The sequence below is a fragment of the Nansenia antarctica genome (assembly GCF_963989245.1).
Source record: "Nansenia antarctica genome assembly, chromosome: 18".
Taxonomy (NCBI): domain Eukaryota; kingdom Metazoa; phylum Chordata; class Actinopteri; order Argentiniformes; family Microstomatidae; genus Nansenia; species Nansenia antarctica.
The window spans coordinates 4,370,238-4,383,883 of NC_137691.1; the positions used below are offsets into that span (position 1 = coordinate 4,370,238).

The 13,646-nt window shown below is 43.1% G+C and overlaps 1 protein-coding gene across 1 annotated transcript; it reads right to left on the reverse strand.

Moving 5' to 3' along the window:
• Positions 1 to 1,316: 1,316 nt before the first annotated feature.
• LOC308173490 (LETM1 domain-containing protein 1-like) lies at positions 1,317 to 7,229 on the reverse strand (the record flags this gene model as incomplete). The annotated part of the gene is made up of 9 exons (XM_080548521.1): positions 1,317 to 1,381; positions 2,636 to 2,732; positions 3,344 to 3,496; positions 4,985 to 5,086; positions 5,332 to 5,518; positions 5,757 to 5,839; positions 6,256 to 6,371; positions 6,817 to 6,950; positions 7,147 to 7,229. The coding sequence occupies 9 exons, from the start codon at positions 7,227 to 7,229 to the stop codon at positions 1,317 to 1,319; spliced, it is 1,020 nt and encodes a 339-aa protein (XP_080404647.1).
• Between the last annotated feature and the right edge of the window lie 6,417 nt (positions 7,230 to 13,646).

The window sequence follows — 13,646 nt, forward strand, 5'->3', positions numbered from 1 at the left end:
CAGGAACTTCAAGCGAATCCCATTATAACCGGGTCACGTATGAGTACAACAGGGACATTGAGTTGTTTCATGAGACGCATTGGTGCAGACAGACGCTGTACGTCAATGGTATATTGGAGCAGATCCACTGGAAGTCAAGTAAAGGGTCAATTCACATTATTTTCTCCCTCAATGACAAATCTCCACTAGTATAGCCCAAGAATTGATCTCTGGCGAACAGTACTTGATTGTACAGACAGATATGTACATGATTTATTCTCGTTCAGGTGGTCCATGATTACATTTCCCTTGACTTTGATTGGGGATTAGATTTTCCCCCACTGGGTAAAACTACAAATGAACATGTGCCTTTTGGTTGCAATGGTTTCCTGATTACAAACTAACAACACAGATAAATAAAATAAATAGAAACAAATAAATTCACCTTTTAGTACCACCACCCCCCCCCCCCCCCCAAAAAAAAAAAGAAGGTAAACTTCAAATTGTATTCTGACACAAAATAACCTGATTGAATGACGTCACCTCACAGACCACAGTGAGATGTGCCCCTCTTTACAATGCACCATGTTGACCAAGTGAGGTAAAAACTCAAACAGTTACACTTAACACTACACACAATATCCAATACCATTTCTTTATATAATTCGTCATCACTACAGGACAAACCCTGGCATTTTGGAAGAGTGAGGTACAGCTATGCTACATTGGCATAATTTTGAGAACCCACCGCTATGCTACGAAAAACGTTTGGGGAACACAACAGTTTTAAATCACAAATGAGAAACCTTGGCAAGAAGGCAGTGAGTGGGAGTGTCAGCTTTTGAATCAAGGTATAAACTCAAACAAATTGGCAAGGGACTCCTTTTAAATGTGCAAGCATGCCCCTTTTCAACCCTCCAATGATACTACAGACATTAATAGTTTTTGTGTGTGTGTGTGTGTGTGTGTGTGTGTGTGTGTGTGTGTGTGTGTGTGTGTGTGTGCGTGCATGCATGTGTGCATATGTACGTGCATGTGAGTGTAGTCCATGGACTTATATGGTAAATGGAATGGATGAAGACACACAGCACAGTAACAGTCTAAAGTGATCCATGCACCAAATCATTGTCAGTGTTAACAATTCTGATTCAACATTCTGATTCAGAATTCTGATTCAACATTCCGATTCAACAATTTACCGGTTTCAGATAGTAAAAAAAAAAAAAAAGACTTCACTCTCAGTTCCGATAAGTTCTAATCCGCTGTACTGGGTAACCTCAGCACATCTGAATAAATAGAATAAATTAACTGGCTGCCTGGTGCTTTCTCCATCAGGGTCAGGGCTTGGGGTAGTTCACTGAGAACAGGATCATGTTGTGCAGCAGTAGAGACGCCTCTGATTCTGCAAAGCATAGAAATGGAAGAAGCACAGCGTTAAGACAAAGACAGTATCTCAGAATCAGAATTGCTTTTTATTACATCCCAATCTACACAAGTACACAAGAGTAGAATTATTTTTCTGCCGCATGAGATAATAATTTTGTTGTGCTTTTTTTAATCTACAGTGTCTAAGGTCCAAGTGGTTCTGTTGTGCATTATGACACAAAATGATGTATAATATATATATGTTACGGTACATGTGGGAATATGGGGGTTAGGGTTAGGTGCTACGTCGACTTGGTACATGCTGGCATGTCTAACCCTAACCCTAGTTTTCCCACATGTACCGTATTCCCACATGTACCGTAACATATATATATATTAAATAAAAATGTCATGTTAATGTGTAGTTGTATATAGTGTCCCCCCCAATGTGTTCACAGATGTCAGTCTACATTCATCCTTTTGACGTGGAGAGACACAATACACATGTATTGTTTGACAGGGTCTCTCCCTTCAACAGGCTTTCACTTCCCTTTTTTCTTATCACTTCCTTCTGCCCTAATCAGATACGAGGTAAATAACATAATGGTAACTAACCTCACAGGTGCATAAGCTGTGAAAGCCAGGAAGTCATATGATCAAAATAGAGTGTAGAGAGACATTCAGTCTCTTTGGGGACTGAGTTTACATATAGGCCTAGTGATGAGTCCCTTTGAGGTCTCACACATATAGAGTATATGTCGCCACTGAGTTATTTATGTTTTCATTACACACAAATAGTCCTATACTCTACAGAAGGAAGGTGCTGTGTAATGGTTATTACCGTAGTCCCTAAGCAAATACCTGCACATACCTCTTTGATATAGCCTCTTTTATACATCTGTAGATACTGTACTGTACATAGCTCATAACTGTATATACCTCTCAACTACCGTACATGCCATACTGTACCTATCACTATCAGTCTTTTTATATGTTTTTATATCATGTTTTCTTATATCATGTGTTTATATCACTATTTGCACCTCTGGTTAGATGCTAAACTGCATTTCTTTGTCTGGTACTTGTACTCTGCAATGACAATACACTTGAATCTAATCTAAATCTAATCTAAATACAGGGTAAATAACATAATGGTAACTGACCTAACAGGTGCATTGTGAAAGCCAAGACGTTGTATGATCAAAATAGAGTGTAGAGAGAGAGGCAACTGTCACTGTGAACCAAGCTTTCAACATGGCAGAAATCCAAGGAGATATACATTGTGACTGACCTTTAAGTTGTGCGGACAGCTGGAGCCACTGCTGGAGCCACTCTTGACAGTGGCTAGAGCTGAGGCTGCTGGGATTGAGGCCGCGCAGGTAACAAGCCTGCAGAAGGGAAGGAAGGAAGAAAGGAAGGATGGAAGGAAAGAAGAGAGGAAGGATGGAAGGATGGAAGGATGGAAGGAAGGAAGGAAGGAAGGATGGATGGAAGGGAGGAAGGAAGGAAGGAAGGATGGATGGATGGATGGATGGATGGAAGGAAGGAAGGATGGAAGGAAAGAAGGAAGGATGGAAGGAAAGAAGGAAGGATGGATGGATGGAAGGAAGGAAGGATGGATAGAAAGAATGGGAGTGTGTTATTGCTACTGTATTCCAGCACGGTTCGTTTAGTCTGAACATTGACGAGCTTTGTTTACGAATAACGCAATTTGAAGTTGGAAGCTAAACTTTCATGTTCTGAAACATCACCATAGCAATTGTAACCTAGATACTCCTCCAAGCTTGTGGAACTAACTCAAGGAACCACTGAATATTCAGAAATGCATGGAGTGCACTTCATAATTCTACAAGTCTGACTCTGAACAATCAAACATTTTAAAAACGAGTCGAAACTAAACTAAACTAAACAAACCGAAAGTTTTGAGTACCAGTCGTGAGAAGGGTTTGTAATGGCATTAAAAATCAAATGAAGCTGAGGTGAACGCCGGGTCACTGACCTGTCTCATCTCTGCGTCAGTGAGTTGGCCCTGACCCAGGGTGTCCAGGGCCCGGTCCAGGTAGAACAGCTCCAGGGCTTTGGACCTCAGACGGCGCCGGATCAGGAACCCAGGGAGCCAGGGGGTCAGGAGGAGATGGGAGCACAGCTGCCTCTGGGTGAGGAGGGGAGGAGAGGAGAGGAGGAGGTAGATGTGGAGAGGGAACCAGAGGAGGAGAGGAGAGGTAGATGTGGAGAGGGGACCAGAGGACCAGAGGAGAGGTAGATGTGGAGAGGGAACCAGAGGAGGAGAGGAGAGGTAGATGTGGAGAGGGGACCAGAGAAGGAGAGGAGAGGTAGATGTGGAGAGGGGACCAGGGGCGGAGAGGAGAGGTAGATGTGGAGAGGAGAGGTAGATGTGGAGAGGGAACCAGAGGAGGAGAGGAGAGATAGATGTGGAGAGGGGAAGCAGAGGAGGAGAGGAGAGGTAGATGTAGAGACGGAAGCAGGGGTGGAGAGGAGAGGTAGATGTGGAGAGGGGACCAGAGGAGGGGAGGAGAGGTAGATGTGGAGAGGGGACCAGAGGAGGAGAGGAGAGGTAGATGTGGAGAGGGAACCAGAGGAGGAGAGGAGAGGTAGATGTAGAGAGGGAAGCAGAGGAGAGGAGAGGTAGATGTAGAGAGGGGACCAGAGGAGGAGAGGAGAGGTAGATGTGGAGAGGGGAGCAGAGGAGGAGAGGAGAGGTAGATGTGGAGAGGGGAGGAGAGGAGAGGAGAGGAGAGGTAGATGTGGAGAGGGAACCAGAGGAGGAGAGGAGAGGTAGATGTGGAGAGGGGAGCAGAGGAGGAGAGGAGAGGTAGATGTGGAGAGGGGACCAGAGGAGGAGAGGTAGATGTGGAGAGGGAACCAGAGGAGGAGAGGAGAGGTAGATGTAGAGAGGGGACCAGAGGAGAGGAGAGGTAGATGTGGAGAGGGGAGGAGAGGAGAGGAGGAGAGGTAGATGTGGAGAGGGGAGGAGAGGAGAGGTAGATGTGGAGAGGGGACCAGAGGAGAGGAGAGGTAGATGTGGAGAGGGGACCAGAGGCGGAGAGGAGAGGTAGATGTAGAGAGGGGACCAGAGGAGGAGAGGAGATGTAGATGTGGAGAGGGAAGCAGAGGAGGAGAGGAGAGGTAGATGTGGAGAGGGAACCAGAGGAGGAGAGGAGAGGTAGATGTGGAGAGGGAACCAGAGGAGGAGAGGAGAGGGAGATGTGGAGAGGGAAGCAGAGGAGGAGAGGAGAGGTAGATGTGGAGAGGGAACCAGAGGAGAGGAGAGGTAGATGTGGAGAAGTAGTTTGTTAGTTTGTTGTGTTTATTTTACACAGAGAAAACAAAACAACTTCCCAGAATAAGACTCCATTTTGTTTTGATCTTGTTTACTTCCTTTTATCCATTTATTCTGACCTGGGGGGGTATTCCATCAATGACGCTAAAGGAAAATCCAGGCTTATTCTGATAAATCTCACGAGTGTTTGTGTTTGTCTTGTAGTTGCTATGTTTCTCAACAACAGCAGCATACAATACAACTTTAACACTTGTCATTTTGTGTATAAATGCAATACACAAAAGTAAGAAAAAGATAATAAAAAATAATAAAAAGAGAAACAAATGGGTTGTCTCTCACCATGTGACCTGAGTCCATAGCTGATATCCCCAACGGATGTCCAGAGAACACGCCGTGCACTGCGCTGATGTCATTCACGCTAGGATGAGCCCCGTTCTGGACCTGGGAAACACACAGTCAAATGGTAAATGGACTGCACTTATACAGCGCCTTATTCCAAAGCGCTTTACAATGGCCTCTCATTCACCCATTCACACACACATTCACACACCAATGGCGGCAAGCTACCATGCAAGGCGCCGATCTGCCAACCTTGCGATCATTAGACGACGACTCTACCTCCTCAGCCACAACCGCCGTGGAGATCTAAGATAACGGATGTTGTTGAGGAGGTTTAAGTGAGAGACCTTGCTGCAGAGGTTGAGGAGGTGGCTGCGGAGGATCCACTCTTTGACGTGGGGTATCGTCCAGGCGATGCCTTTCAGGATCTCCTCGCGGTGTTGACACCGCTGGTTATGGTACAGCGTCTGGTAGTCTGTCTGCTGCTGAGGAGTCCACAGGTGACGAATCAGGAGTTGACGAGGAAAGAGGTACCTGCGAAAGGAGAGGGATTGGGGACATAATAAAACAAATAAAATAAATTCCTCCTTCTAGCACAACGACTGCCAATGGCCTCAGGCCTGAGCATAGATTACTTTTTTCTGCTATGACGGGTGGATAGATGACTCACTTACTTAGTAGGGGTGTAACGATACACAAACATTTCGGTTTGGTTTGGATAAGTCGTCCCTCTAATAATTATGTTGGCAATTGTTGATTCAGTTCAACTTACATGAGGGGAAAGACGTAGAAGACGGCAAAGGGTGGCAGAGATATCAGCAACAGGGGAACAGCTTTGAGCATGTCTTTGCGAAACTGAGAAAACACAAGAGAAAAAGCGATGGAAAGAGAGAAAGAAAAGTTAGCATATTTGATTGGTTCCTCTTCTGAAGTATTTGCATGGGAATGCCATAAGACACTCACCCACAAGCTACGGAGGCTACAGTTCCTAAAGTGAGCACCAAAAGTGGTGAGGCAGCATTCGCTCACTATGCAGTAAAATACTGGACATTTAAGTCAGCCCCATGTGTATCAATTCAGAGAAATAAGACTTTTTTGTTGTGTTCAGCTTTTTTTTCACTTAAATTGTGATCTTATCTCTTGTTTCATGTAAATCACTATACATTAAGTTGTAGGAATATGTGCTATAGAAATAAGTTTGCCTTGCCTTGCAGTCATGTGAAAGCTGTAAGAAATGACTGGCAGGGATGAGGAGTAACACACTGACTGACCATGACGAGGGTCTCCATCTCACGATAAGGCAGATGTTTGAGAGGAATATCTTTGGTGAGCATCTTCATCCTTATCCTCCTCGTGTCCTTCACATCTTGAAGAATGAGTCGACATCCTACAGCACAAAAGCATTTCAACGGAGAGCAAGATTCTTTTTAAAAATAAATTGTTACATATGACAAACAAGATAATTATGCTGTCCCTCCCACAGCTTCCCCGTCCTCCTGTCAGTTTATAATACACTTGTTATCAGTACTATTTTATTTTGAATGAATGAATGAATGGTCTTTATTGTCATTGCCATAGTACAGGTACCAAACAACGTAAGTCACTTTGGACAAAGGCGTCCGCTAAATGCTATGGTCCTTTTGGAAGATTCAACATAGAGAGAATTCATTTTTTTCCAGTGCTGCACTGAAAAACACAGTCAGTCATTACAGTGTGAGAATATTATATATAATCCTATACCAACAACAACAACAAATAAAACATGACAACTGTAGAGTGGTTTGTGAGATGTTGTCAGTCAGGCACAGAGGTTGCGCTTGTGATGGTCTTACCTTTTACAAAAGTCTGATACAGGACGTAGAGGCGGGGGAGTCTGTGCTGGAGGAAGCGCTCGTACCTCTCATTGGCTCTCTGAATGATCCCTAATCTGGCCTGGGATGGCGAGTAGTGCCTGCAGGACAACACACTGTAGGGAGAGTACAAAATGTACAGAATGCAATAATCAACCAATTTCGATTGTGGAATAATGCAATTCTCAGTGTATGAATATCATCATATCTCACAAAAAGAGGGCACCGTGGAATAGCAACAGCATTCTTTTTTTTCTCATGTTTTATGACAATAATCTATTTTCAGAAAGGGCAAGCCCACTGTGCTTTCACATGGTGTTATGAAACATGATGCGATGCATGCTGACATGCTTTATGTGGACCCCCGCCCTCACGTGTCCAGCCGGGGGGGACATGATACCGTTGTATCTAGATCTATACAGCAATCGGAGACCATATCTAGTACATATATCTGTCACTCAGTACAGCACTGGAAACCAACATAGCGACCAAACCAAAATAGCCTATATTATTGGAATGTTTAACTCATGTGCTTGCTTGCAACATGATGAGCGACCGGCCGGATAGCATTTCTACTCGTTTCTTTACGTTTGAACAATACACAGATAGTGTTAGAGTTACCCAGTACCTTAGTCTTGAATAGGTTAACGTTGGGGTACATGTCGGCACGGCTGAGAAGCTTTGAACCAGGTAAGTGCATCGTGTGATAGTTGTGCAGCATCGCAGCCCTGCCCTGCCCAGCGCCATGGTTAGGGTACACTGGTGTGGCAGGACCCAGGGTTGCCAGATGGGATTGACAATTTCCAGCCTAACCACAGTCTATAAGCGCTCAATCGGTTATAAAAAGGCACCTGTTTTGCGTTGTCTACATGTCATAGGCTGTTTTTTTTTGTGCTGTTGTAATTTATGTGTGTTTTTAAATTGAAATAGTTGTTTTTAAATGTGTTTAAAAAAAATGTTTTACCTATTACATTTGTGGTGCGAAATTGTGTGTTTTTAAAAAAATTGAAATAGCTGTTTTTATATTGTTTAAAATGTTTTTTTTTTTTTTACCTATTGTACTTGTAAAGCACTCTGACGTAAAGTGCTATATAAATAAAGTTATTATTATTATTATTATTATTATTATTATTATTAAATCCACCAAAAGCCAGCCCCAAACCTAGATTGTCAGAAAACCGCTAAGTACTAATTGGACAGGTGCCCATCTCCTGCCCCTAAACTGTATGTCTGTTGCCAATGATGTTTGTGAAATAAAGAAAACCTGCACATTGTATGTAGCTACTAGGGTGTGTGTTTTAACTTCACGCATTTTGTAACTTTCAGGCACTGACATTTTGATACTGCCTAAATGCTATTTATCCAGCCCAACCACCCAAAAAAAATGCTTTTTTCCGGCCTAGTGTGATTAAAAGTAGCCCATTCGACGGTAACCCGCCCCACCTGGCAACCCTGTGCAGGACGCCCCAGGCAGGCAGTGCGTCAAACAGCAAACGCCATTGGTCCGAGGGATTACCGTAATGTTTAGAGTAAAGGGCTCTGCACACAGCGTGCGATTCTGTTGCGCGTCAACATTCCATTTTGAAGTTTGAATGGAAGTCTATGAGAACATACAACAGAAATCGCATCGCACGCTGTGTGCATTGGGATGCGATGTTTTATGATTTTCTCATAGACTTCCATTCAAACTTCAAAATGGAATGTTGACGCGCAACAGAATCGCACGCTGTGTGCAGAGCCCTTAAGTGCGTGAATAGATTCACACACAATGTTTTTTACAAAACATTTTCTAGGATCAAAACGCGTTGTAAACATAACATTAAAAACGTATAGTCATATTCAAATGACAAATAGCTTTTATTAGAGTGTACATTTAAAAACGTCAACCAATATAACTGGATTACAACCAGGCCCAGTGCTCACCTGCCAGTACCACTGAACAACCAGCAGGTGGCACTCTTGTACCTTCCTTCGACACTTGCGCTGCACATAGCTGCTGTAGGTTAAGTCAGGGTCTCCTGATGAACACTGCAAAGTGAATCAAAGTAAACCTCTGAGTGATTTTGATGGACTGTCATTTATACATTTATAGAGTTAGGCATTGCTGTTATATGGTTTGTTTTGATCAGCAGTTACAGCATTGGTTTAGAGCATTTTTTCAAATAATAGGCTACACAAGGGAGTGAACAGGAGATTCACGGCCTACTGGCAGTAGCACTGACACATACAAGTTGTGGGTGGAACAACACTGTTTTGAAAAAAGACACTTCAGTGTTCGTGTCACCATACAATTCTGGTTTAGGTTGCTGTTGTGTCTAAACTAGTCCCTGGCAGTGAACACTCATTCAGAGAGAGAGAGAGAGAGAATCGCTTGATTGAGCCACAGTTCAACCAGGGGACAGGGAGGTCCTGTTTATCGGTGTACCGGGCCATGTGATATCCTACATATTAAGCTCTCTCCCTTGGATCTATATCGGGCCTCTGTGTAGGCATGGCAGGGGAAGATTTGTAGTGGCTGTTCCGAGAAAGTCGAGGTAGTTGTGTCTCATGTTGTGGTTGGAGGAGTAGCTCTACACACCAAGCTCTCTCCGCAACATCCATCTGCTGTCCTTTCATAGTATCATGGGGATAAAACCAATGTGTATTATACTTGCAACCCCCCCCCCCCTGCCCAACATATATAACATCTTACCATCACCCTCATCACAGTTTTTTTTAACTGTCATCGATGGTGTTCAGTTCAATTCTCATTTAGTGTGAAAATTCAGTTTGAAAGGTTCAACAGATAAATACTCTATCCTCTCAACAACGCTTGATTCCATGAATTATATATTTTTTCGACATTTCATATAGAGAAAGGGACCATCTTGGTTTCAGTGCTAAAGTGCTAAATAAGTGCCAAATATATTTGTTGCACTTCTGGTTAGACGCACAATAATGTCGTTGCATTGTCTTGTAATGACAATAAAGTGAATCTAATCTAATCTAATCTAATCTAAAGAAAGAGCCGCAACCCTTTTATTGTGATTTATCATTACTTAATGACAATAAAGTGAATCTAATCTAATCTAATCTAAAGAAAGAGCCGCAACCCTTTTATTGTGATTTTATCATGACTTTATGACAGGCCCTAGGCCTGCGGCAGTAGTGGGGTAGCAGGGATAACGGTACCGAGCCCAGAGCTGTGCTAAGCCACAGAGGCTAGACCCTGCCAACACACACTCTGTCACATCTAAGTACCATTATTGATTTCATGTGATGGGGCTCTATTTTTAAAGTCTGGCTAATATTGGAAAACATTCTCATGATGCCACCCCGTACCCCCTTACCACTCCTCCTCCTCCCCGATATCTGCAGAGATAAAATGTGAGCCCCTTGAGGAACAGGTTGTCCGCGTTTTGGGCTCCACGGTCACGCAGCAGTGAGGGGGTTTAAGAGGTTAGAATGCGGGGGTGGTGGTGGGGGTGGGGGTGGGGTGGGGTGGAGGGGGGGTTCTGTTGCTCTTTCCACTGTTCGTGCTCTCTCTCTTGCCAGTGTATACTCGACTCGTATAAACGGTTTTACTGTAATGCCTTATCTACAGTTAGCATGTGACTCATGGTAATCGGCCTTATTAAAAAACCACAGTGTCATGTTCTTCAACTGGTTTCCCCAGTCGCAGTGCCACCTGCTGCTTTATACAACTGTATATCTGATGTTAGGCTAGTTTGGCACGTTACATTTTTGGCTTTAGATATAACTTGATGCTTTGCAATGAATCATACATGATTGATTATGTGTAATAAATCTGTGCAAGTTGCTGGAATGATCCATGACCAATAGTGTTGGGATTTTCTACTTGAAAAGTAATCTATTTCATGTTAGTAGTCTTTTTTTACCCTGTCCATTCAGCACGGCGCTCCACTAAAGGCCTACCTACTGTACCTGTACCAAATGTGCAACGGTGTAGATGTTGTTCTAGTACTATCCTGTACATTTCACCGTTGTTTGATCAAGTTTGTTTGACTTACATTTGTCCTTAATGATAAGTAATCCCTTTGATGTTATGCCTTTTATTTGAATGTATTATTAAAACACAGCTGCAATCTTTCTTTGATTTTGGCTTTAAGACAACAGGAAAGAAGTTACAGCATTAATCCCATTAGCAGGAAACAATGCTATAACAATAGCAGGATAAGGAAAGAATAATAATAATAATTATCATTATTATTATATATTATTATAACAGTCCGATAGAGATATGATTCTGAAAGTAACTGAGGCATTGAAAAAGTAACTGTTATAATATAACAATATTTGAACACAGTAACTTGTTATATTTCCTCATTGTATACATTCCCTGGTCGAATCAGTAAGAGGAGTAACTTTAGTGTCTTTAGGGAGGGTTAGGGTTAGTGAGGTGTTTGCAGATCTGACAATGGAGAGAAAGTTATAAACCCTGTGCTAGACTATTCCAGTAGCTCTGGGATAATTATCCTCTTATCCTCTCAGTGAAAACATGCATAGGCCTATACTGTAAAAGCTGTAAAGTAAAAAGTAAGTAAGTAGCCTTGAGAACCGATGGTTCTCGAGCCTAATGGCCCATAGGGCAGGAGCCTATCTCCTGTTTCCGTAGCGTGATGTACAAGTACCCCCCCTGGGCATGATGCTGGTATGTTGCAAGGTCTTACCCCCCAATCCAACCCTTAATGCTGAGTGCCAAGCAGGGAGGCATCAGGTATCATTTTTATCATCTTTGGTACTACGACTCGGCCGGGGATCGAACTCACAACCTCAGGGCGGACAGACACTCTAACCGCAAGGCCACTGAGCTGGTAGCAAACACAAGTTGTAAAACTCAAATGTAGTTGTTTAAAAAAAAACTAAAAAACTAAAAAACATATGACATGATTGATCATGGTACTCCATTTTCAGTCCTGGAGTCCGACGTGTATTTTTATCCATGTGATTTACGGTCATGTAGTGTGTACTACACTGAAGTATGTATTTCGCTGGGCTTGCATGAAGTGCTTATTTGATATACTGTCTGTGCATCTAATGAATGTAATGTATCGCAGATACATCATACGTTTGTGTGTTTCTTGTTCAGAGAGTGTGTGGTGGTGCTGACACACAGACTGTACAAGTTCCTCGCTCACAATTCCACGTGTCAATACAGGTTTAAAGCCCTGAACATTAATAGTACAGTAATAGTAAGTGAGTGCTAACAGGCACGAATGGCTGTGATTTTTATGATGAAAATCCAAGGGTCTAATGCATGCATAGCAGCCATATCTTTTAGGAACAACAGGCCATCTTTTCAAAACGAGCAGAAGACAAAAAAATAAGTGTTTATGTGCTGTCAACAAACTAAGCGCTGTCCTTTTCTCTCACAATGCAGGTTTCATCCTTTTTCTTTTGCGTGGGTCTTCTCTTGCTTTTCTCTTTCACAAAAGCCAGGCCCCCGGGTGAACTCTGAGTGCTGAGGTAATTATTGAAACATGTCCCAAAACACTGAGTGGGAGTCAGAGAGAGTCAGAAGACAAAAGTGAATGGGAGCGACCCCTTTAAATCATTTTATTCATGTGTTTCCTCCACAACCGTCATCCACAGCGATGTTTTTTTTTTCTGTCGAACAACGGCCCTTGTTCTCCCTTTGCTCAGTGGGAAACGGCCGGTTCCCACAAAAAAGAGTCAAACGCGTCCATTCAGTGGAGATGAAATCGCTTTTAATGTGTGATTCAGGATTTCCCAAGCCCACACATTAAAAAATGTCTCCATTACAGAGAGGGGAGGGTATGATGAACAAAAAAAGTGACAAAAAAAGGAAAGGGAAAATAGGATTCTTTAGTCAGGGGTTGGATTGTGAACAGGGCTCGGCGTTGTTATGAAGAAGGAGGATTCATGCCAAGGGCTTCTCTGCAGGCTGTACATTATATTTTGTTAACTATTTGTCATGCTAAATTGTGTCCTGTCTTATCTGTCTATTATGTCTCCCACAACTTGTCACTTGTCCAATTGTCTCACTGTATGTCTTGGAACTATTGTCACTTTCTTGACTTATCTTGCCTTATTGCCTTATTGGTCTTTGTGCTTGCAATGTTCAAGGAACCGAAGCCTGTGAATATTTTACTCTCTTACACTTGTGTTATGTGACGTAACAATAACACTTGAAACTTGAAACCTGAAACATCCATGATGAACCCATCAACAAGCCAGCACCCACCTACACACACACACACACACACACACACACACACACACACACACACACACACACACAGACACACACACACACACACACACACACACACACACACACACACACACACACACACACACACACACACACACCACACAGCACACACACACACACACACACACACACACACACACAGAACACACACACACACACACACACCCACATACACACACACACACACACACACACACACACACACACACACAGACACACACACACACACACACACACACACCCACATACACACACACACACACACACATACACACACACACACACACACACACACACACACACACACACACTAGGTTTGTGATCATGCTACACTTACCGTCACGTTCTCTGCTTTTGATAGAACAATGATAGGAAGAGAGATTCACATACCGCCAGGGACTGGAACAGACAATACCACTACTACAGTATCAATATACCATGTATTAGCCTACTCATGGTGCATTTCCATGGGGCCTGTTCCCCCCCCCCCACACATAACTCATTGGGGCCAGCAAGCACCTGTTACGTGATCGTAACATTAAATCATACCTCACTGATTGGGCTGGATATAGACATA